This window comes from Apteryx mantelli, chromosome 1 (genome assembly GCF_036417845.1).
Source record: "Apteryx mantelli isolate bAptMan1 chromosome 1, bAptMan1.hap1, whole genome shotgun sequence".
NCBI lineage: Eukaryota > Metazoa > Chordata > Aves > Apterygiformes > Apterygidae > Apteryx > Apteryx mantelli.
In genome coordinates, this window is record NC_089978.1 from 166,571,592 (window position 1) to 166,595,693 (window position 24,102).

At 42.7% G+C, this 24,102-nt stretch overlaps 2 protein-coding genes across 3 annotated transcripts; one reads left to right on the forward strand and one right to left on the reverse strand.

Annotated features, from left to right (window-relative positions):
* The first annotated feature begins 205 nt into the window (after positions 1 to 205).
* Positions 206 to 15,801, forward strand: XRCC6 (X-ray repair cross complementing 6). 2 transcript variants are annotated; one of them, XM_067310681.1, is made up of 13 exons: positions 206 to 229; positions 411 to 506; positions 658 to 773; positions 1,318 to 1,456; positions 2,849 to 3,103; positions 3,915 to 4,098; positions 5,431 to 5,617; positions 8,056 to 8,224; positions 9,374 to 9,535; positions 10,628 to 10,757; positions 12,008 to 12,108; positions 13,031 to 13,144; positions 13,955 to 15,801. In XM_067310681.1, the coding sequence occupies exons 2-13, from the start codon at positions 425 to 427 to the stop codon at positions 14,152 to 14,154; spliced, it is 1,839 nt and encodes a 612-aa protein (XP_067166782.1). In that variant the 5' UTR covers positions 206 to 229; positions 411 to 424; the 3' UTR covers positions 14,155 to 15,801. The 2 variants fall into 2 exon arrangements, with proteins under 2 accessions (XP_067166782.1, XP_013803354.1); XM_013947900.2 differs by lacking the exon at positions 206 to 229 and having other exon boundaries at positions 250 to 506.
* A 2,435-nt stretch (positions 15,802 to 18,236) lies between these two features.
* SNU13 (small nuclear ribonucleoprotein 13) lies at positions 18,237 to 22,653 on the reverse strand. Its single transcript, XM_067310714.1, has 3 exons — positions 22,561 to 22,653; positions 21,371 to 21,491; positions 18,237 to 20,307 (listed from the first exon to the last, which is right to left on the reverse strand). Exons 1-3 carry the CDS (start codon positions 22,561 to 22,563, stop codon positions 20,045 to 20,047), a joined length of 387 nt encoding a protein of 128 aa, XP_067166815.1. The 5' UTR covers positions 22,564 to 22,653; the 3' UTR covers positions 18,237 to 20,044.
* Between the last annotated feature and the right edge of the window lie 1,449 nt (positions 22,654 to 24,102).

The following is a 24,102-nucleotide window of genomic DNA, read 5'->3' on the forward strand; positions in this document are numbered from 1 at the left end:
CCGGTGGGCGGAGACGAGGGAAGTCCTTGTATCATTGGCTGACGCTTGGAGCCTCTTCCGGCTTGAGGGCCGCGCAAGATGGGCGGATCTCCCGCCTTCTTCCTCCCCCGCAACCAATCCACGCCGAGGAGAGGCGCGGCTTCCCGCGGGAGGGGCAGGCCGTTGCGCCCTTCCCCTCTCGCCATTGGCTGGAGTTCCTGCGGGAGGCGGATGCCTTGATGAGTGACAGGTGGCTGTGAGTTGCGCGTGTCTGCGGCTGTTGGGGGAACGTTGAGCGCCGGTCAGGGCGCGCGGCGGCGGCTCGCGTGGGCGCTGCGGGTACGGGCAGCCCCTCTCCTTCGGCCAACGGCTCCGCTGGCGCTGCCCTCCCCCCGTCGCCGGGGACTGACGCGCGTCTCCGTTGCCTCCAGCCGCGCTCGGAGCCATGTCGGACTGGGTGTCCTACTACCGGAGCGAGGGGGCGGAGGAGGAGGACGACGAGCAGGAGGAGGGGGCTGAGGCGGTCGGTAAGGCTCCCCCCGCCCCGAGGGCCCGCTCCCCCGTCGCCCTCGGGGGTTTCGCTGCTCTTGGTGCTCGCCGGGCTCGGCGCTGCCCGCCTTCTGCAGGCAAAAGAAGGGAGGAGGTACCTGTTAAAACTGTTTTTCCTCCTTTCCATAGTGGAGCACAAATTCGCAGGTCGGGACAGCTTGATTTTCTTAGTTGATGCTTCCAAGGCCATGTTTGAGTCGTACGAGAATGAGGAAGTATTCACTCCCTTTGACATGACCATGCAGGTAAGCTTAGTCAGAGAGTTGAAGATCTGTGACCTACACTTTTCAGGGCCTCAAGGTGTTTTACAAACCCACTACAGATTGCTGTATCTGCACCGCTACAGATACAGCTAGCTGGTTGTCTTATCTTTTTGCCACACCTGTTGGTGTAAAATTACTGTGAAACCTAAGTGACAGATTTCTGAATGACTGTGGGTTTAGAAAGATCCATTGGATGCTGGGCTGTGTCCAGACTTTGGTGGTGGAATTTGTATAGAGTGAGTGATAAATCCACATTCAGGGTAGCAAGTCTAAGAAATATTTTTTTTTTCTTGATCTTACTCATAGAAAGGGAATGATAATGAAAAATACCTAAGATTGTGTAAGTGAGGAAAAACCCCAGTGACAAACAAGAACCCAAATTCTTTCTCCTGGTGAAATATAGCTTAAAGTAATTGTTATAGTTCTTGATATTGCTTGTATAAACTGTTAATTGCCAAAGACAAAACTTTTGCACCATTTTGCAACTAATTTTCTTTGTATTTTGACCTGTGTGCATTCTTTCCAGTGCATCCGGAATGTGTATACCAGCAAAATTATTAGTAGTGATAGGGACCTGCTAAGTGTTGTGTTCTATGGCACAGAAAAGAACAAGAATTCTGCAGACTTCAAGCGTGTTTATGTTCTTCAGGAGTTGGACAATCCAGGTAAAAGGCAGTGAAGCGATACAAAGGTTTATGTAGAAGATGGGGAAAGGAAATCTGTGTAATACCCTTGTCAGTGGATGGCCTATCTGAAAAGAGAGAACTGTCAGAAAAACAAAAATGTTCCTGTTTCTGTTTTTTTTTTTTTCCTGGTAGATTTAGAAATTTAGTGGGAGCTTATCCTTTTCTGTTATAGTTGGCTCAGATCTCTTTCCTGTGTCTTTTTCTGTTTTAACATGGTGATTCACCTGCTATCTGTTAAAGCTAAGAGGATTTCAATAGAATTCTTGAAAGAGCATCAGGTCTCTGCTGCACTTCTGAACAATGTATGTACATGCTAAGGCACCACAGATTCCAACTGAAAGCAAACATGCTACCTGTTTGGGGTGTTCTGACTGTGACTTTCATAATAAGTTTTACAATTCATGAGTTTATCTCCTCCTTTTTCTTAAGATTACCTAGCATGTGTGTGTTACGAGAGTGCAAATAGCTGAATTGGAAAAGGTAGCAGTAGTAGGAGGAGTTCAAACACAGCATGTTAGGAGTGACAACTTCCCTGTGAGCTGAGAGTATTGTGGGATAATTTTGTCTACTAGCTTTTAATAGCTGCCTGTATCTCTGAGGAGGTTTTATTTAAATCTCTTAGCCTGGAGGTGCAGGTTAGCGTTCTTGCTATCATACTTTAATAAAGCATGGGGTTGTCCTGTTGGAAGTGGACCTTCAGAATTGCTTACAACTGAGACCTGATGAGACTGCCCTAGGCTCTTCTCTCTTCTCTGCCAGCAAGTACCTTAGGCTTCTCACTTGTCCTTCCTCCCTCTCCTTTTTTAAAAAGGCCATTAACACCTGCCTGGCATGTTGCTGTGCTCCATCAGGTCATCTATAGTCTGAATCTGGCCTTCAGGCTGATGTCATCGGGCTTGTGGGTAAAGGAGCAGGAACAGTTCTCCACTTTCCCAACATGCCGTGAAGATACAGAATGTATTTCAGCCTCCTCTCCTTTCTCAGGTGGCGCAGCAGTCTGCCAGTCCTCTGGAGTGAGTGGAATTGCTGCCTTTCTGGGGGACAACCTGCAGTTTCGGCACAGAGAGCTTTGACGCTCTGTTCCCTGCCTGTTTTCCTCCCCAAAAGAAAGTGTCCTGTATTGGTGCCAGGGCACTTTGAATCCTTTTGGCTTTAGTAGGAGCTTTCAACTGGCAACCAGCTTGCAATATTGCAAATGTAAGGCTATCCTAAATAATTTTCTCAGCCAAGTGTTGGGAGGGCACTGCTACAGAGATGCCAGGAGAGGTTAGTCAGGCATCTGCTGCAAGAGACTGTCAGTGCTTGTTTGGAAGAGTTTGTGGTAGTTCTTTTAGTATTTCTGATGCATGCAAATGCTGTTACTCTCTTTAGGTGCAAAGCGTGTTCTAGAACTGGACAAATACAGAGGAGACCAAGGACAAATACTTTTCCGGGACACCTTTGGCCACAGTGCCGACTATTCCCTGGGTGAAGCACTCTGGGCCTGCTCTAATCTCTTCAGCGATGTTCGAGTGAGAATGAGCCACAAAAGGATCATGCTGTTCACCAATGAGGATAACCCTCATGCCAGTGACAGTGCTAAAGCCAAGCTGGCCAGGACCAGAGCTGGTGATCTTAGAGACACAGGTCATTATTTTCCCCTTTAACTTAGGCCTGGAATTTAAGGCAGAATAAAAGTGATGTATCCTTGCAGTGGATGTTAACTGCGCTGCAGTTTCTTGATGGAAAAAGAATGTGAAATGATCAGAATGGAGTAATCTTTCTGAAGCTTTCTAAATTAGAAAATCTGGTATCCAGTCTGGTATGCAACAACTAACTTCTGCTTTTTAAGGCCTCTTTTTCTACTTCTGTAGCATAAATCAGGATTTGTGAGGGCCATGGAGAAAACACTCTAGTTTACTTCATTGTCCCACCATTTTCTAGGAAGGGAATAATAACACTAAATCAACACAAAAGGAAGATTACTTTATTGGCTGCATTTTGAATGAGCTGAAGAACAGCAACCTGAGCTCAGAAACTAGAGAGAAAATGCTCCGTTATATGCAGCTGAGATAACCGGTGGTTTTGGAGTTCAGCAGATGTGCTAGATCCAGCAGCTGTGAGGCATCCTTAATCCACTAGCTCATATAACTGGGAAAGGGGAATTTCTGAACTGTCTTTGCTTCCCTCTATGCCAGAGATGAGATTACATTTTATAGGAGCTTGTCAGAGCTGTTTCATGCACAATATTTCCCAGCTTCTTAATTAAGGAGGGAACTTTCTCCGTGCTCTGTTGTTTTGACTGAAGGTGAAGAAGCTCTTTTGCCCCTTTCACTGAGAAACTATCACATCCAGTGCAGATGACAATTTGGAGCTTACTCTTTCTCAAATTCTTTGCATAGAGAAATCTAAGAGTGCTGAGGAACACGCTTATATCTAACTTTTACTTTGTCTCTAGGTATCATCCTGGACTTGATGCACTTGAAGAAGCCTGGAGGGTTTGATATATCCTTGTTCTACAGAGACATCATTAACATAGCAGAGGATGAGGACCTTGGGATCCAACCTCATGAGTCAGGGAAACTGGAACATCTCATGAAGAAAGTACGAGCAAAGGAGACAAAGAAACGGGCTTTAGTCAGGTGTGTGCCTAGGTCTGACGCTTTATTCTGTGTAGGCACCTAATGTTATTTTTTGACTGCATCTTACCTCCCTCTTCTGGAAGGATTGTTCTGTAAAGGCCTCAATGCTTTCATTCCTCAGTCTTAACTGGGGGACTGCAGTGGAGAGTAAAGCTAGGCCTTCTTTTTTGTACTGTATGAAATTTCCTGTATTGAGCTTGGCCAGAAATTATTCTGAAAAAAAAGAAACCATCACCAAAGTAAAACATCTACCAAAAATCTGCATTTCATAATAGTAAATGTTTAGCTTATAGCAAAGTCTGATTGAAGTGATGCTTTGCTTACCAATGTTAACTTAGAGAGAAAAAAAAAAAGCATTCCAGTGTGGCTAATAGGTGTTTTGACTTATTAACTAGTCATATGTGGCCACAGGCATTTGGTATTGTGCTAATAGAGTCGTACAGCCTTGATATTTCTTATCTCCAACTGAAAGATTAGAGATACTTACAGAGAGATTAAAGGGATCTTGACAAAGAGGACAGAAAATTTTCTTTGGAATCACCTGCTTCATATTGTTTTGTTTTTTAACAAGCAAGTTCATAGCAGAATGATTTGGGTGCACAATACGTGAATGAACCTCACAGCCTAGTGGTTTTTTTTTTTTTAATATATATTAAAAAAATCCCACCTTGGGTTGTTGTCACTGGTGTTCTTGCTGCTCCTTGCAACTTTATTTTCCTCTTCTGGGAATGCTCCTCAAGTTTTCTAATTCTTGAGGAGGAAGAATTCTACACCAGTAATATCTTTTAGAAGGGAGGAAATAACATTCACAGTAATTCACTGTTCTGCCCTCAGAACTTAAAGATTATCTCCAATTTTAAACTTTATTCTTCTTCTAAATTTTTCTTTGACTTCTGAAACTTCTGTTTTTCTTTTCATGGTATTGTTTATCTTGATGGGACTCTTTTGGGGGAATTTTGCCTTCTGCTTGAACAGCTATGTGAATTCAGAGGCCACATTTGCATTAAGCACAAGTGGGTACATAACTGTGGACTTGCCCTGTGCTCTGCCTGAGGATAACTGCTCTTCAATTTAAAAAAGGATGGAAAAAATAGGGTAAATCATTTCTGTTTAAATATATATATATATTTTTTATGACCAGGACTGACAGCATTGCAAGAATGCTTTTATAGGAGTGAGATTATGAAGCAAATAATAGTATCTTTTCAGAGATACATGTGGTTTTGGGGGGCAGAATAGGAGGTCTGAGAAAATAAGTTATTTGGGGAAATGACTTTCTTTTAAAAAATTATCTTTCAGAGTCTCAAGTCTGCATCTGCTTTTTTTGTACAGGTTAAATCTGTATCTGAGCAAAGATCTGTCTCTTACTGTTGGTGTGTACAGCCTCCTTCAAAAAGCTTATAAACCATATCCAGTAAAGCTTTATCGGGAAACTAATGAGCCAATTAAAACAAAGACAAGAATGTTTAATGGGAAAACAGGCAGCTTGCTTCTGCCTAGTGATACAAAAAGGGCTCAGGTAAAGTATTCATTATGTCTCTGTTTTTCCTGTCACTGTGATTTGGTGGGCGGAAGAGAAGCGAATGCTAAGCATCTTACTGCTTTTCTTGTATTTCACTTTCATGATCAATTGCAGAAATATTTGCATCCACATGCCCCTGATACAGTTTGGTCGCTTTTTAAGCTAAGTAGAAGGAGAGTGGGTTGTTTCTTGGGTGAGACTCTCAAGGGAAAACATAGCTACTGGTGGAAGTGTGCTTGGGAACTCAGGTCACATTCTTTCTGTATGGCAGAACCAGGTTGTCAGAACCTGATCTTATGTGGCCTTGTGCTATTGGTGCTGGTGCGATCTTCTGGATTACTAGAAACAGATTTTGACCATTTTATTGCTATTGCTGTAACCTTTTACTGTTTATTGTAAGGATGCAAGTGTGAATCGTGGGTTTTCTTGGGTTCTTTTCCAAACCAAAGAAAAAAGGCATATTTGCTCTATTTTTGTTATTTTGTTACTTGCTTTCCCTTCTTGCTTGGTAGTTTGGCTGATACAGAGTGATTGACTGTCACACTCTGTTCAGGCACAGCCTCATTTCAAAGCAGGTTATGCTAGGTATATTGTCACAAGCACACTTTGTGTGTCCTTCCATGCCAAAGTCTCTTAAAGTTGTCCTCTTAAGATGCGATATTAGGCTTATTTATACTGGACACCAGTTTCTTGAAATAAAGTACAGAAGATGAGCAGAAGGGTGAATGTTAAGCCCCTATTGGGCTAACCTTTATAACCAGACTACAATATGTTTTCATTTATTTTGTGACATATGAGTGATGCTTCAATAGCTTGAGTTGTTAATCACTGTTTCTGCAAGGAGCAGGTAGCTGACATGCTTCTGCTGAAGCAGGTTAGGAGACATAGACAGATCAGATGGGGCCTCTGGAGGTGTCTGGTCCAACCTTAGCTCAGAGCAAGACTCGCCTCTAAGCTAGATCAGGTTGCTCAGGACTTGTTCTGGCCAGCTCTGAGTAACTCTAAGGATGATATGCTGCAGCCTTTGTGTGCCAAGTCTTAACCACTGTCTTGGGAAACACTCAAGAAATGTTTTCCTCGTGTCCAGTCCGAATTTCTCTTGAAACTGTGGTCACAGACTGCAATTTGTCCTTTCACTGTACCTTAATGAGGAGAGTTTGGCTCTGTCTTCTCTATAACCCCCTTTAGGTAATGAAAGACGGCAGTTACATTCCCGCCCACCCTTGACCTCTTCTCCTGGATAAAAAGCTCAGCTCCCTCAGCATCTCCTGATGCATTGCATGCTCCAGCCCCCCAGCCATATTAGTGGCCCACTTGTGGACTTGCTCCAGTTTGTCAGTGTCCCCTCTGAACTAGGGGGACAAAAATGGACACAGCACTCCTCATGCAACCTCATGAGTGTCATGCAGAGGAGAATAATCACTTCCCTGGACCTAGGGACTACCCTCTTACCAATGCAGCCCAGTGTGTGGTAGCCTTCATTGCTGCGAGGATACACTGCTGACTCCAGTTCAGCTTGTCCATCAGGACACCTAGGTGGTTTTCTACAGAGCTGATCCGTAACCAATCAGTCCCAAGCTTGTACAGTTGCAGTTGCAGGGCTTTGTATTTGCTTTTGCTTCATGAGTTTCCTGACAGCCCATTCCTCCAGCTTGCTGAGGTCCCTCTGAATGGTAGCCCTGCCCTGCAGCAGAACGACTGCTTCCTCGCAGTTTGGTGTCCGTGAAAACTTGCTGAGGGCGCAGCTGGTTCTGTCACTCAAGTTGCTTATGAAGATGGTAAGAAGCGTTGGCCCCAGTACTGACCGCTGAGGAAACACTGCTTAGAGCTAGCTGCCAGTTAGACTCTGAACTGTTTATCATCACTCTGATAGTCCAGCCAGTTTTATGCACACCAAACTGATCTTCCTCTACTTTTGGTAGTAGCTCTTCCCCAATTCCTCTACCCCCAAGCTTTGCTACTAGACATGGAAATCTGGGAGGCCTGAGAGCAGATCTTGTCAGTAAAATCCAAGGCAAAGAAGGCATTTAGTACTTCAACCTTTTCTGTTTTCTTTATCGCTAAGTTGCCTGCCTTATAGGAATGATCCCACATTTTTCCAGATCTTTTTTTTGCTGCTGATGCACCTTTAGAAACCTTTTTTGTTGCCCTTCGCATCCCTTGGCAGTCATTTTCTCTTAGAGTTCCACCAGGTGTGAGAAATGCTTTAAGAAATATTGTGTACTTTTAATACTGTGAAGTATTAAAAACTAGTGCAGTGGATTCTAAAAAAAATTAGATGGAGGATGAAAATGGGCATCTTTCTCCTTGCTCTCCCTGTCCTTCCACTGTCTTTTAGTAGAACAGATTTTATTATTCCTAATGCTATTTTTGATCAGATTCTATCCCCATGCTCAGCATTACTGTCTGCTTTTCCCTGCCACCCTCTACTTTAGATGTATGGAAACCGTCAGATTGTGCTGGAGAAAGAGGAAACAGAAGAATTAAAACGGTTTGATTTGCCAGGCTTGGTTCTGATTGGCTTCAAACCGCTTTCAGTGCTAAAACAGCATCACTACATCAGGCCTTCCCAGTTCGTCTATCCTGAGGAGGCCCTAGTAAAGGGTAAGCAAAGACAGGAAGAGAAGATTCAGAATATTCACCACCTTGTATTATGGTAACCAGCTAATTCATAGTGTGATCAAGTGGGGATCACTGAGATTCCATTTGACATCTTTGCCTAGTTTAAAAACTTGTTAATGTTAAAAAGCCTAGGTTTAAGTGTTACTATGCCTTCCAGTGCACTTAATTCTTGTTTTCTTCAATAGCAGAAGTGCTGATCCTGCTTCATGTTTCATCCATTGTGACAGACAGCTAATCAAACTAAACAGATGTGGCCCTGAAATATTTAGTTTAGTCATTCATAAATATAACTAGTTTTTAAAAGTGAAGGATCCTAGTACCCCATAAGAAGGCAAAGGTGGTAAAAGTGTTGCAATTTCTGAGTCCATATCAGCTAGGAGCAGAAATGCATTGCTAAGGAAGTGTAGTTGAATTAACAGCATCTTAATGGCTTGTTTTAATGACAGTGGTAGCGAGAAGGAGAAGACATTAAGGACTGCTTTTTCTCTCTTTTTTTTATGTGTGTACACAAGTCTACTAATCTAGAAATATAGTATTAACCCATCACAAGCTGCAGTATCAAGAAAAGCCTCTATCTCATAAAGAGAGTAAAGAGGGATAAGTTATGACTAGATGCCTTGCACTGTCTGACTGAAGAAGCACCTCTACCCTGGCTTTTCCAGCTTAGCAAATTCCTGAATCAAACACATTATTTGTATGTGAGTCTTTTCCTGACTGACCTATCTGATCAAATTTAAAGCAAATATGCATAGGCCTGGAGGGAGGAATATTGCAGTCTGAATCCTTAGCGTGTTACTTCTGCAGTAGGTCCTATGATGTGCTGCCGCTGCTACTATTGTGTCCCACCAGACCAGAGAGAGGCTTTGTATATACCCATTTCCAGTTCTCAGTCTTATTTCATTTCTCAGATGCTGGTGATTTCAGTTCTTTCACCAGAACTCTCACTGATCTGATCAGGAGAGACTCGTTTTCAGAGGCTCCCTCTTCCCAAAGTCACTTTTTACCTCTGGAACATTGTAAGCATTTCAAAGAAGTCACTGGCATTGAATCTGTAATACCTAGAGTTATATTCCTGAAATCTGGGAGAGGAACAAAGCCCTTAATCTGACTAATACAGTCTTTACTTCGCAGGGAGTACAACACTTTTTAATGCCTTATTGATGAAGTGCTTGGAGAGAGAAGTGTTGGCACTGTGCAGATACACTCCCCGCCGGAACACTCCCCCTCGCTTTGTGGCGCTGGTTCCCCAGGAGGAAGAGCTGGATGAACAAAAAGTGCAGATAGCCCCTCCAGGTATGGCAAGAGATGCTGCCTTTCCTTGTGTTCTTGGAAGCAGTTGGCAAAACAGCCTCGTGTACTGCGTTAAAATATTCTTTTTGCTGCCTTAAAAGTTGGGGAGAGTGCTTTCCAACATCCCCCTTCTTCAGTTTTCTCATTGTAAGTATCTGATGTTGAAGAGGATGCTGAGAGGTCTTGGGCTGTAGTTCCTACTTGAAATCTTTGAAGGCTTACGTGGAGTAAATACATCTAATTGGAAGAACGTGCGGTGATGTCTGTGGTGATGCATTTGTGAGGCAAGGCTGTTGCTGGCAGTGTTGTGACACTGTGCAGCTATCTTGATACAGCTGAAAGAATGATAAAAGTAAATGCTTTGCTATCTGTTTTTAAAGCCTTAATTGCATCAGTGCTTGCTCATGTGTAACATGGCTACGGTATTTTCCCTGCCTCCTAGCTTTTTTCTAGCAGATTCAAGTAACTGACCTAAAAATGAAGAACTTTTTTTCAGTTGGCTGACTAGGCACTCACATCCTTCCCTGATTTTATTGTGTCCTTGGATACTTTCTAAAGCATTAAATAAACAGTTTCACATACTGAGCCTCACACCTTATCAGGGAGCAAAGGTAGCTCTAGCTCTTTTGCATTGTCTGTCTTCTAGAACTGGAACATTCCTTGCTGGGAGAATGTAAAGTACAGGAATAACACCGCTTTTGTACAGCATAAGGCATTTCAGAAATAACATATAGACTTTTATTTAATATTTAAACAAATTGTTTTCAAGCTCATTTCCAGTGAGAAATAGGGAAGGTGGACAAGTTGATTTCCTGCATAAAAAGCAAGTCACAAGTTTCCAACTCTTAGCTATGCATTTAGTTTGACTCTCATTCAAAAAGCCATTAGTGATGTTGGCTATTTACATTAGGATTGAGATTGAGTGTTGTTTTGTAGGTACTAGAAGGTATTACTGGTTGGTGTTGTTTACTACAAAATAGCTGGCTAGTTTGGTAGTCATCAGACCTGCCTAATCAGCATCTTGGGCTTTCCCATAAAATGTTTTGAGGCCGTGGTTCTACATAACTGTTCTCTTGGTCTCTCTTTTCTGTGTAGGTTTCCACCTAATTTTCCTACCGTATGCAGATGATAAACGGAAAGTTGATTTTACAGAAAAGGTGCCAGCCAATCGAGAACAGGTGGACAAAATGAAGGAAATCATTCAAAAACTCAGGTTCAAATACAGGTAAGTGGAGATAAATAGAGTAGCGGGGGAGGGGGAAGGAGAGAAGCACGACACTATTGCACAACACTGCTTGTTGTGTTATACACATTCTTCAACTGTGGTGTGCACAGGATGAGATTTTTGAAGCACTGGGTGGTTATATAGGTATAACTTGTAATGTCATTGGGATACTTCTTTATAATTGCTAATCTAGTAGGCTCTGTGGTTTCACTTAACATGTCCACAGTAAATGTTTTAGAAAGTCTTAGAAATATGTCAACTGTGAAACTATCAGTAGCTTAGTGGCCCATACTCAGCAGCCAGGCCGGGCACCATAAAGGCTGTGATGATAGTAGTTGTCTATAAGTAGTTGTTTGTTCCCAAATATGGCAAACCTCACTGTGCAAATGTTGCTGTTCTTGTTTAAATATCATACAATGCGTGAATTTTAAGTCTATGTAAACTTAGGGAGCCTTGCTTACTCCATTTCATAATGCAGTGTCTTGCATCTAGAAATTACATGTAAGCTTCTACTTGTAGGAGCCAAGTATACCTCAAGTGTGGGAGAGCACCTTGTCTCCAGAACACAAATGGCTACTTGTGGTGCATACAAAAGTTTATTGCCCTTGCCCTGAAGCCTCACCACTGCAGACACACACGTCAAATGCATTTAATGAGGAAACTGTCAGAGATGATGATTTGCATAAACAAATTGCTTCCCTTTGCAATAGCCTTGTCTAAACATTATTCTTAATCATTCTGAAATATCCATGCATCACATGCCTAATGCAGGGTGTTCTGGAGCTCTTTATACAGTTAGTCTTGTTCTTTGGGCTGTTGTAATTTGTTGCAGAGGTACCACATTTTATTGTGGTTATGAGACTCCATACCCAATCTATTGCAGATCAGACCTGTTTTTTTTGGGTACAACAGAAATAATAGTCAGGCCCTTTCATCACAGCTAGGATAAATTTCATGAACTGCTTTTATGGGAGATTTGTTTTAGGTATGTGGAAGGTAGCAAAACTGGTATTAATGCAGAATGCTGCCATCTCCATTTGGTTCATGCAGTTTTCTAACACAGTTGACATGTGACAGGATGGTGATTCGGCAGATAAATTGAAAAGAGGAAAGGCAGTTCTTCCACTGAGATAGATTGTTATGTGGGAAAGAGGGAAGTGTTTTATTTTGAAATAAGTTGGTGGCAGATCTTATGCATCTTGCCTGTCTTCTTAGCAGCATGCATTGAAATTCTGGGGGGTTCTTGACAGGACTGACAGCTTTGAGAACCCAGTTTTGCAGCAGCACTTCCGGAATCTGGAGGCTTTGGCACTGGATATGATGGAACCGGAACAAGCTGAGGATTTGACAAGTGAGACCTATTGGTGGATGCAAAGGGAGGTGGCATAGAGGAGTCTTGACTTTCTTCAAAGTCAGAGATGTGTTGCTACAAAACCAAATATGTTTAAATTTTTTTTAAATTATGTGCAGTTCCAAGATGTAGAACTCTGAATTTGTCCATTCTGAAATACCTTACTTTCCAGTGCTGTAACTGTTAAGATAAAGGAAAAAATTGCTCACTTTACCCTGCAAAATTATAATTGAATCATCTTTTTCTTTATGGTGATAAATGTTTTCTCTGAAATTCCTATCCTCAAGAGCCACATTAATATTTCAGTCTGATAACTGGCAGAATTATTTAGAAAATTATTCTGCTGGGAGGAGATGATGCCATCTTGTGGCTCTGAGAGTTTCTGGTTACCTAATCCTTATGGGGGAGTTAGCTCTTACTACTTTTTAGTACTTCCGGAAAAGCGTTAGAGTAACTACTTATCTCTTGTGAAGTGATACCTAACTAATAACCTAGGTCCCTGTTCTAGATATCATGCAAATGCATGACAGAAACAAGCTGTCCTGCCTCAAATTACTTGCAACCTGAGATAGTGAACTGGCATGTTTTAAATGTCTGACATTAGCTCTAGGTAACGGCAAGATCGGTTGTGAGATCTCCTATACCACTTTCCCCTTGTCAATTTTATTCTTTGTGTATATACTCCCTCTTCAGATACATGAGCAAGTCCGTTACATATGAGTAATACAAATTTTTGACCTTATCAAGAACTGTAAATTTCTCATTTGTGATTATCATAGCATAGTTCTTTGCATTTTGCAGGCTTACAAGACACATCTGTGATAATTATTATGTAAGCATGATTATATCTGGTGATGAGCTTGTTTAGACTTTCCTGTGTTCACTCCATTTTTTAAGAGGGCAAATCTTTCTCTTTTGCCAGTGCCAAAGGCTGAGGAGATGAGCCGCAGGCTGGGCAACCTGGTGGAAGAGTTTAAGCAGCTGGTTTATCCTCCTGACTATGATCCTGATAGGAGGGCTGTAAAGCGAAAACAAGGTGAGTAATGACACTGCAGGCAGACAACCTGGAGTCTATATTCTTTGTTTTGAGGTTTATGCTTTTTCAGTCTGTCTTATAGTTTAAAGAAGCCACTTGTACAACAACTCTTCTTACTCATCTCCACAGCAGAGTGGACTTATATCCAACTGTGATTCTTAGGAATCAGAGGGTATTGTGGTATCCAGCTAGAGAATTGCTGGAATGAGAAACTGCATAGTGGTAACCCAGAGTGACATGGGAAGTAATGTTGGCAAATTATTGTAAACTTTTTTTTTGTGTGTGTGTCTAACTGTGCTTTTTTTGACAGAATAGTAAAATCCTTAATGCTTTGAATTTGTTTTCTGGGTGAGGAAGCAGATTTGTTATGTATGGACTGTTTAGCAAGTCTATAGTTAGACATCTTTAGGACTAAATTTTAACCAATGCTCAAGTACATGTGTGGTTTGGGAGTCTATGAAAGTCTTCATAAAGTGGGAATGTCAGTTAGCTGAATTCCATGTTGAGTAATTGCAGTCTGCTGCCTAGATGAGAATCCCTTAAAAGTTTCACTTGTGAATGATCTTTCCATCAGAACACAAACTTGCATACTTGAGTTTGAGATCACTCACATCAATGACATCAGTGTAGTAAGTGACAGCTGCTATATAGAACAAAATACAGAAACTAGATCTGTGAGTGTGTAGGTAGCCATTAAAGTGTCATGTACTAATGGCCATTAACTGTGGGATGAGAAAAGTTGATATCTTCCTTTACATTAAGAAACTCTTTTTTTAAACCTTGGCAGTCCAAAATTTATCTTTCTAACAGGTGATGGTGATGGTCAAACTGAGAAGAAACCCAAGACAGAAATCTCAAGAGATGAGCTGAGGAGCCATGTGCAGAAGGGCACTCTAGGCAAGCTCACAGTACCTGTTCTGAAGGATGCATGCAGGCTTTGTGGGCTCAGGGGTGGTGGGAAGAAACAGGAGCTCATGGATGCATTAACCGAATACTTTAAGGACCACTAAGCAGGAAGAGAAGTCCATTGTTTGACTTCTATCTGCTTAAAGTTTTAGTTGTCTTATGTGGAAGCTGAGTTTGTTTAATCTTGCTATAGAGGAGGAGAGGACTCAATGTTGCTGAATATAGCAGTGAAGAAATTTTTTACTCTTAGTTGTGAAAAATCTCTGCAAACTTGGGTTCTGTTCATAGCAGCCAAAGGCAGAATTAAATTCCCTGCCAACTCAGGTCACTCACTGAAAATGAACACAATTGTGCCTTTATGGTTTCTTAATAAAAGTTTTTTTGGACTTCTTGCTTTGCAACACTGGCTATAACATCTTTTTGCCATAAAGACAGCAAAACTCATTTTAACATGAGTAAGAAGACAGAATGATGTGTTAATGGCACCACATTAATTCATGCAACAGGTCAAGTCTTTGTGCTAACAGAAGGTATAAATGTGGTGTGTTCCTGTGCTACTCTCCAAAACTGCCAATCAGTATCACTACTTGTAATCAAACTGGGTTCTTTTCCACTATCAGCATTATAAAGATCATCAGCAGATCTTAAAGGAGAAAATCATTATTGCTAAGTGGTATCCAATCTGTTGTACAAAAAGCCAGCACTTTGTGAAGGTGTTCAGCCCAATCTTCCATTTTTAAACAGTAACTGCAAAAGCTGGTTGGAGAAAAAAAAAAAAAAAAAAGTCATGTTCCCTAGAGGGCTGCAAGCACTTATCCCAGTTAAATTACTGAGATAGCATAGAGCTTTTCCACCTCTGTAGCAAAGGTGAGTCAGACTATTTAAAAGCTTCTGTACTTTAACCTGTGCTTTAAAAATAGCAAGTTGTACAGAGTAGCTATTGCTTGTTACTTCTGGTATTTTTTTGAATCCTACTCATGTAGGCTGTATCTAGGGGTGTATATGTTTTGGTTTTTAAACTCCCACCCCTGGGTCACCCCACTTGTCTTGCAGTGCAAGATAAGTAAAAACAATATGTGGATAAATAGTCCTTCTCCTTGCCATAGAAAGCAGTGCTAATTGTTTAGCTAAATTGTAACTTTCCACTGGATGCAAACATGCAATACATGAAGCATTTATTTTGGTATGGGCAGTGTTTTTGTGTTCAGCATAGAGATTCCTGTGTTTGGCACAAAAACAATTAGGCAACTTCTTGTACAATTAAGTCATGTGTTAAGGTCATGCCCATGCTGTAGTGAGTGCAGTGCACACAAATGTACTGGAGCCAGTTGTGAATGCTCTCTTGGCACAGTGACCACTTTGCCAGCACACTGCTTGCTTCCACCTGTACAACTCTTCTTAAAAGAGCAGCTAGCCCACATTGAGCACCACAGGACTGAAACTAGATACAGGCATACCTCATTTTATTGCGCTTCGCTTTATTGCGCTTTGCAGATACTGCGTTTTTTACAAATTGAAGGTTTGTGGCAACCCTGTGTCGAGCAAGTCTATCGGCGCCATTTTTCCAACAGCATGTGCTCACTTTGTGTCTCTGTGTCACATTTTGGTAATTCTTGCAGTATTTCAGACTTTTTCATTATTATTATATCTGTTATGGTGATCTGTGATCAGTGATCTTTGATGTTACTATTGTAATTGTTTCGGGGCGCCATGAACTGCACCCATATAAGATGGCAAACTTAATCGATAAATGTTGTGTGTGCTCTGACTGCTCCATCAACCGGCCGTTCCCCCGTCTCTCTCCCTCTCCTTGGGCCTCCCTATTCCCTGAGACACAACAATATTGAAATTAGGGCAATTAATAACCCTACAATGGCCTCTAAGTGTTCAAGTGAAAGGAAGAGTCGCACGTCCCTCACTTTAAATCAAAAGCTAGAAATGATGAAGCTTAGTGAGGAAGGCATGTCAAAAGCTGAGACAGGCCGAAAGCTCAGCCTCTTGCGCCAAGCAGTTAGCCAAGTTGTGAATGCAAAGGAAAAGTTCTTGAAGGAAAGTCAAAGTGCTACTCCAGTGAACGCACAAACGGTAAGAAAGCAAAACAGCCTTCTTGCTGATAGGGAGAAAGTGTTAGTGGTCTGGATAGAAGATCAAACCAGCCACAACATTCCCTTAAGCCAAAGCCTAATCCAGAGCAAGGCCCTAACTCTCTTCAATTCTGTGAAGGCTGAGAGAGGTGAGGAAGCTGCAGAAGAAAAGTTTTAAGCTAGCAGAGGTTGGTTTCTGAGGTTTAAGGAAAGAAGCAGTCTCCATAACATAAAAGTGCAAGGTGAAGCAGCAAGTGCTGATGTAGAAGCTGCAGCAAGTTCTCCGGAAGATCTAGCTAAGATACTTGATGAACGTGGCTACACTAACCAACAGATTTTCAGTGTAGTCGAAACAGCCTTCTATTGGAAGAAGATGCCATCTAGGACTTTCATAGCTAGAAAGGAGAAGTCAATGCCTGGCTTCAAAGCTTCAAAGGACAGGCTGACTCTCTTGTTAGGGGCTAATGCAGCTGGCGACTTTAAGTTGAAGCAAATGATCATTTAGCATTCTGAGAATCCTAGGGCCCTTAAGAATTATGCTAAATCTACTCTGCTTGTGCTTTATAAATGGAACAACAAAGCCTGGATGACAGCACATCTGTTTACTACATGGTTTACTGAATATTTTAAGCCCACTGTTGAGACCTACTGCTCAGAAAAAAAGATGCCTTTCAAAATATTACTGCTCATTGACAATGCACCTAGTCACCCAAGAGCTCTGATGGAGATGTACAATGAGATTCATGTTGTTTTCATGCTTGCTTTCAAAGTTTTACTATTTAAGAAATACATTTTGTAAGGCTATAGCTGCCATAGATAGTGATTCCTCTGATGGATCTGGGCAAAGTAAATTGAAAACCTTCTGGAAAGGTTTCACCATTCTAGATGCCATTAAGAACATTTGTGATTCATGGGAAGAGGTCAAAATATCAGCATTAACAGGAGTTTGGAAGAAGTTGATTCCAACCCTCATGGATGACTTTGAGGGGTTCAAGACTTCACTGGAGGAAGTAACTGCAGATGTGGTGGAAATAGCAAGAGAACTAGAATTAGAAGTGGAGCCTGAAGATGTGACTGAATTGCTGCAGTCTCATGATAAAACTTTAACAGATGAGGAGTTGCTTCTTATGGATGAGCAAAGAAAGTGGTTTCTTGAGATGGAATCTACTCCTGGTGAGGATGCTGTGAACGTTGTTGAAATGACAACAAAGGATTTAGAATATTACATAAACTTAGTTGATAAAGCAGCGGCAGGGTTTGAGAGGAGTAACTCCAATTTTGAAAGAAGTTCTGTTGTGAGTAAAATGCTATCAAACAGCATCACGTTACAGAGAATCCTTCATGAAAGGAAGAGTCAATCGATGCGGCAAACTTCACTGCTATCTTATTTTAAGAAATTGCCACAGCCACCCCAACCTTCAGCAACCACCACCCTGATCAGTCAGCAGCCATCAACATCGAGGCAAGACCCTCCATCAGCAAAAAGATTACGACTCGCTGAAGGCTCAGATGATGGTTAGCATTTTTTAGCAATAAAGTATTTTTTAATTAAGGTATGTACATTGTATTTTTAGACATAATGCTATTGCACACTTAATAGACTACAGTATAGTGTAAACATAACTTTTATATGCACTGGGAAACCAAAAAATTCATGTGACTCACTTTATTGCAGTGGTTTGGAACTGAACCCGCAATATCTCCAAGGTATGCCTGTAGTCTATTACGATACTGTAATTCAGGTTGATTCAAAGTAGTTATTTCTAAAAAAGTTTTGTCTAAACAAATTTTCTTTCTAGTAGATCCTTTAGGCAAAGAAGCTGCTGTAAACGCTTGTCTTAACGAGACCTTAGTCTCACAATTTTATCATTTTCAACTATCTTGTCCTTATTTCTGTGAGTTTTCTCTCCCCAAATGCCCTTTTTCAATTCCCTCTTGGCTTGCTAACCTCCAGGTTCTGCATGTGCCAGCCTGTGGATGATTATGGCATGTTTTGTCTAAGTTATTAGAGCCTCTCCTTGATTTTTTGGGGCAGTCTATTGCATTAAGCAGAATTCATCAGAGATGGTGATGGAAGGTTTCAGAGCAAAAAATTAAGACAGTTTTGCTTACTCAAGAATCCTTTATTTCTGCTGCTCACGCGCTCTGTCTTACACATGTTGTATTGGCACAGTATTGCTGGGGCAAATCCTTTGCAAAGTTGTGGTTTTGAACACAACTAGCCCAACAATCAGCATCATTATAAGGGAACAGCAGTTCTGCTAACATACATACAAAGGAAAGGACTCAAGCTTTTTAGTGACTTAAGTTCATCTCATCAAGGATATTACTAATATCAGACATTTACAAAAATATAAAATACAAACATAAGTTGTCTTCAGTCTTTCATGAGCTGATTTCATCTGCTTAAGATGTATATACTATAGGTAAGCAGTTGGTGCGTCTGTGGAAACATTACAGGAGAAATTTATTTTCCCTGCTGTTACCTACTGCTGTTCACTACACAGTTCTTCCCACTCTAGCTTTGCTTTCTACTTTGCAAACATGGGGAGGCCCACATAGAGTGCAGCTAAGTAATTCTGTAGGGAGAGACAAGACTCTGTAGAAGCTTCAATATTTAAAGTCCAGACTTCCTACAACAGAAGAGAGGTTTGGCATGACCTCCACTGCAGATATTTTAGACTCTTCTGCTGGAAACAGTAACTGGATTTAATATACAGCATGTATTTAACTAAAGCTAGCTCCATAAAGCCACCATTAATCCAAAATGCTAGTGGTGCTTCATGCTTTTCTGGAACATAGGTTAATCTATCATTCTCTTCTTGTGTTGCAAGTTGTTTCATCTGAAAAGTGACTTGTTTTCTACTGTCTTGGCTATGGCTTGAAGGGTAGATCTTCAGTCATATGACTATATATTGCAGTAGCTTCTGTAAAAACATGAGATCCTTTTCATAGGTATTGGCCAGATATACAGCACTATTTATGAGCCACAGCAGGCTGCTTCCTACCATGTGTTTTATTACTTAAATATCCTAGGAAACCCAAGCTTTGCAGCTCATTGATGCACTCCACACAAAGAAAACCGAAGGAGCATGAACTACCCACACTGCATTAGCCTTTAGCCAATCTCTGATCACTTTAATTTAGCAAGCACTAACAAACACTTCAGTTAGAGCAAATGTCTCCTAGAGTATGACAATTATGGACATTCCTGTATTCATCTTTGTCAGCATTTTTATTTTTCTTAAAAAGTCAGTATTTAAAAACAAAAGCAAGATCAGAGATTTCACCTTGTGCATTGCCATGAGGTTTCTGCTCCCCATACACCTCTTACAGAAGTCCCTTGTCTGGTTTCAAGAAGAAAAAAAGGTTGTGCTGTGTGTACTGGCTTGATCTTGGCTCCATCTGCTGCTACACAGTAGCCACCGTCTGCCTTATACATGGGCTACACTGCTTCATCACTTTAAAGCAACACCTCCAGCAGTCTAAATGCACAAGGTGTGCTGCGGATCTACATTTGCTAGCTGAACACTTAGCAGAAAATTGCAGCACAAAGGAAGCTAATGGGTAGGTTAAAGCCCTGAGCAGGCAGACATGGAAATTAGGGTGGTGGTGGGGTTTTTTTGTTTTTGTTTTTCTTTTAAACATCAAACAAAATACAGCTGTACAATCACTTTTCAAGAAGTAATACAATGAGAATGACTGTGTTGGAGTGGAAGAATAGAAAAAAGGGGGGGGGAAGAGGCAGAAACACTTTCAGAGTTAAGTCACTATTAAACAAATAAACAAAGAAAAGGTGTTTTAAAATGAAACATTGGTATCAAAACTATTACTTCATCAACTACAGCTAAACATTATTTCCCCCAACTCCAACTTTTCCTATTCCACATAAACTTAAACTCATGGGCATTTAGACCAACAGTCTTTCTATAGCTTGCTGGACAGACTGGATCTGAGGCTTTAGCTGTGATCCCTCCTTGATGGTGATCGAACAGGCAATGACAGGCCGGGAGACACCACATGCTCGGCCCAGGGCCTGCTTGGAGCGCACAAAGACATAGGGCACATTCTTGTCCTCACAGAGAAGAGGGAGATGTAGGATGATTTCCAAGGGCTCAGCATCTGCAGCCATCACAATGAATTCTGCTATTCCTCTGTTCAGTGTTTTGGTGGCTGCAAAAGAAACTTACAATTAAGTCTAGGGCTTTCTATAAGGCACATTAATGAAAAATATTAACAGATGTTGAAATTAGCATGAGCAAGCAGGAAATCTAGTGGTAGCATGAGGACAGCTCAAGGAAAATGGCAGCTGCAGGGCTATGGAAGAAGTCCAGACAGCAGTGCACCCTTGCAGGGATGAAAGCTGACCTTCAAAACATAGTCAGCAGGTCCTGGGAAGGGATTATTCCCCCTGCTCAGCACTCACAGAGCTGTATCTAGAGTAGTGTCCAGCCTCACCCTCAAGCGTAGGGGGGAGACTGACAAGCGGAGCAAGTCCAGCACAGAGTGGCTAAAGTGGTCAGGGCACACAATGGACAAGGAGAGACTGAGAAATCTGGTTTGTTTAGCCTGGAAAAGAGAAAGCCAAGGTATGGGAAGATGTCCTTGCTGTCTTCCACTACTTAAAGGGTAGAAAGGATAGAGCCAGACTGTCCTCATGGGTGCATAGTGAAAGGACAAATTGCAGTCTGCAACTGTTGCCTCAGGGAAATTCTGATGGGACGCAAGGAGGGGGGGGGAACACCATGAGAGTAGTACAAGTCCTAGGACAGGGGCCCAGAGAGACTGTGGAGTCTTCATCCTTAGAGATTTTTTAAAAGCTTGAGTAGACAAGACTCTGAGCAACCTGATCCAGCTTTAAAGGGAGTGCTTCTCTGGATAGATTGCACCATAGACCTTCAGAGGTCCCTTCAAACCCAAGTTATTTTATAATTCTAAACTAGCTAGGCATCTGGTAATCCCAGTGCCTCACCACTAAAGCATGCATGAACACAATACACCAGGAATACAGTTTGAGCATCTACCAGAACTGTATATAAATGTTGAAAAGGTTACAGTTTAATTCTGTCTGTGAATATTCCCTAAGCAGGCAAAGGGGAGGAAGAAAGCAAGGCACATTTGCAATAGCCAAGATGGCCCCCAGCTGAAGGGAGAAGACAACCTCCAGACACAGCTTCTCGAAGCTCTTTCTATAATTCAAACAACTCTAGCATACTTTATAACAGGCAGGTCTCACCTTCATTGGCTCCCTTACGTAGCTGCTTATAGTTGCAGGATTGCTGCACAAGATCCAGTAGTGTTTTGGTGAGCTGTGCATCAGCCAGTGGGTAAGCTTTGGGGTTCACTTCTGCCTCACTCTAGTGAAAAGAAAGAGTAAGGAGTATTACAACAGGAGTAAAGGAGGCTTTGTTCTGAACAACACTACGTAGGCCTTAAGTCTCACATATATCAACTGCTGGGGCCAACTCAGCTCCCTATTCTCACCTGCTCAGCACATGCACTAAAAGTCCCATTGCATTTCATTTCTCATGTTCAAAGTAAACAGCATCTCTGCCCCCACAGCTGGGCCAGGTAGAATTGGACAATTTCAATCCTGTAATCTAGCAGCAGTGAACTAACAGCGGCCTCAAGCATGCGCTACCAAAGATACTATATAAATGAAGGATTGCAGAGCAAGCTGCTGCCACCAACAATTTAACAAGTTTAGACCTGAACTTTAAAGAAAGCCTGAGAAGAGTAAGATATCAGATTTACTCCTGCAAGTTACAAATAGCTTCTAGATTTGAACATCAGTGGCATATTGGAACAGTAATAACATCATAACAGGCATTAATAGCCAGTACTGGCAAAACTAGAATTCTTTCAATATGTGCATTCAAAAGCTGACAATTTAAACACGATTAATATCTAAAAGGAAGTGGTCCAGCGTCCAACTACTGCTATGTTCCGCCACCAGCCCTAACGGGGAGTTAGGGCACTGCCCCCAAGCTGCTCTTCTGCACGGAGAGCACATGCTTCTGCTTCCGAGGGAGCCAGCAGAACACGGGAATAGGGTCTCCTGGCACAGGCGACCTCACAGAGCGCCAGCCCCCCGCTCTCTCCACGCGTGGGAGAGCCCCAAGCCCCCATGTTGCAGATGCTGCGCGAGTTACCACCATTCCCTCGCGCGTGTTAAAGCGGCCAGCGCGCATGCAGCAGCCACCCGCGGCCCGCACGGCCTCCCCCGCCGCACCCCGGGAGGCAGCGTGGGGCGGCCCAGAGGCCACGTGCTCCCCCTGCTCGGTTCCGCCCGCCAGCCCCCGGGAGGCAGCGCGGCTCCTGGCAGCGGGAAGGCGGCCACCTCGCCGGGGCCGCCGGCGCACGCGGCGCTGCCGCTGCCCCGGGCCCTCGTGGGGAGCCTCGAGAGCGCCCCGCCGCCCCGCTCACCATGGCCGCGCCCTCGGCTGCCCGCGCCGCGCCGCACGCGTCCGGTCGGTCCTCTCAGCCCGAAAGCTTCACGGAGGAGGAAGAGGAGGAGAAACGCGTCACTACCGGAAATGAGATGTCGGTGAGCCCGGGGGGCGGGAGAAGGCGGCGCCGCGCCCCTCGGTGCCGCGCTGCCGGGGCTGGGACCGAGCTTTGGGGTCGGCGCTACGGGAAAACAAGCCTGGGCGTTTCGCCCCAGGCGCGTGACTGCTCCGTGACGGGATGGGGAATAACGGGATCAGCTGCGGATAAACGTCTGTTCGTTGTTTCAGCCGCAAACGTGTTTCGTCTGCAGGACCCCCTCCCTCCCTCCCTCCATCCCCACGAATGTTGCATAAAAATGATGCTAAATTGGCCACCTGTACGTGAAAAATAAGCAGGAGGTTCCCCAATGCCGACTGACTGCAGATGCACTGAAATTCCCGGTGTTAAGGCTGGAGGGTTGCAGGTTGAAGGATACGCAGGAAGCACAGCAGCACTGTGCACACCAAGACGGCTCCGATTCTGCCGAGCTGAGAGATGGCTTCCTGTTCCCTGCCAGCTGGTTTATTCCTGCACAGACACATAATACACCAATATGCAGACAATTCTACATCATACAATATTACGCGAGGCAGGGAGTTGTTAAATTTGCAGCATACACAGAGACATACACTCATACTTTTTCTTGAATTTTTCTTCCCACTTATATTCCACCTTTATTGGCTTTGTTCCACTTCTAAGTGCGGAAGAGGATAAAGTGTTTGACTTAACTACCCAAAATCAAGTCCTGAAGACCTCAACTACATCTAAAGCTAAAGGCAGAACTGCTGAACTTTGGAGAGGCGCTAACTACAGCTAAGCATCTTCTCAGTGGGAGACTGCTTGTCTGCTCCTGGCCTGTCAGGACTTCTCTGTGCTTCAGTTCTTCATCTCTAAAAATGAGGATGACAGCACAGACCTATTTCTACAGGGAACTGTGGGGATGCATAAAGCATTATTTCAGCCCAGACTCTACAGCGATGCATCCTGTAATATAAAATATAAATGAAAGGATATTGAGAAATCATGACTTGTTCTTTATTTGTCCTCTGCCAAATGAAGCTGAACATCTAAGGGCTACTTACCAATTTCCAGGGGTGCTCGTACTGACCAGTAACATGTTATGATGAACATTATTACTAAATGACAAGGCTGTGCAGATGGGGGTGACAGACCATATCGTTCTATGGCAGGTAGATGTCTAGCTGGCAGTTTTGTGAATATGGCTTGAGCATATTCATGAGCATCTATCCCTGGATATAGAGATCTCCCAGATGTTTACATTTTAAAGGGGCTTTGATGCTGAGGAAAGCTGGCTTTCCCTATTATTCTACACTGCATATAGACAGCAACAGTTTAAGATTCTCACACACACAACCAATTCATTTTGATATTGATTTCAGTGGAGGAACCACCTCTGTAAAGGATGAAATTTTTCTCTTTTTAGAGCTAGGTGCTAGCCAGGCCCTACAAAGTATCAGC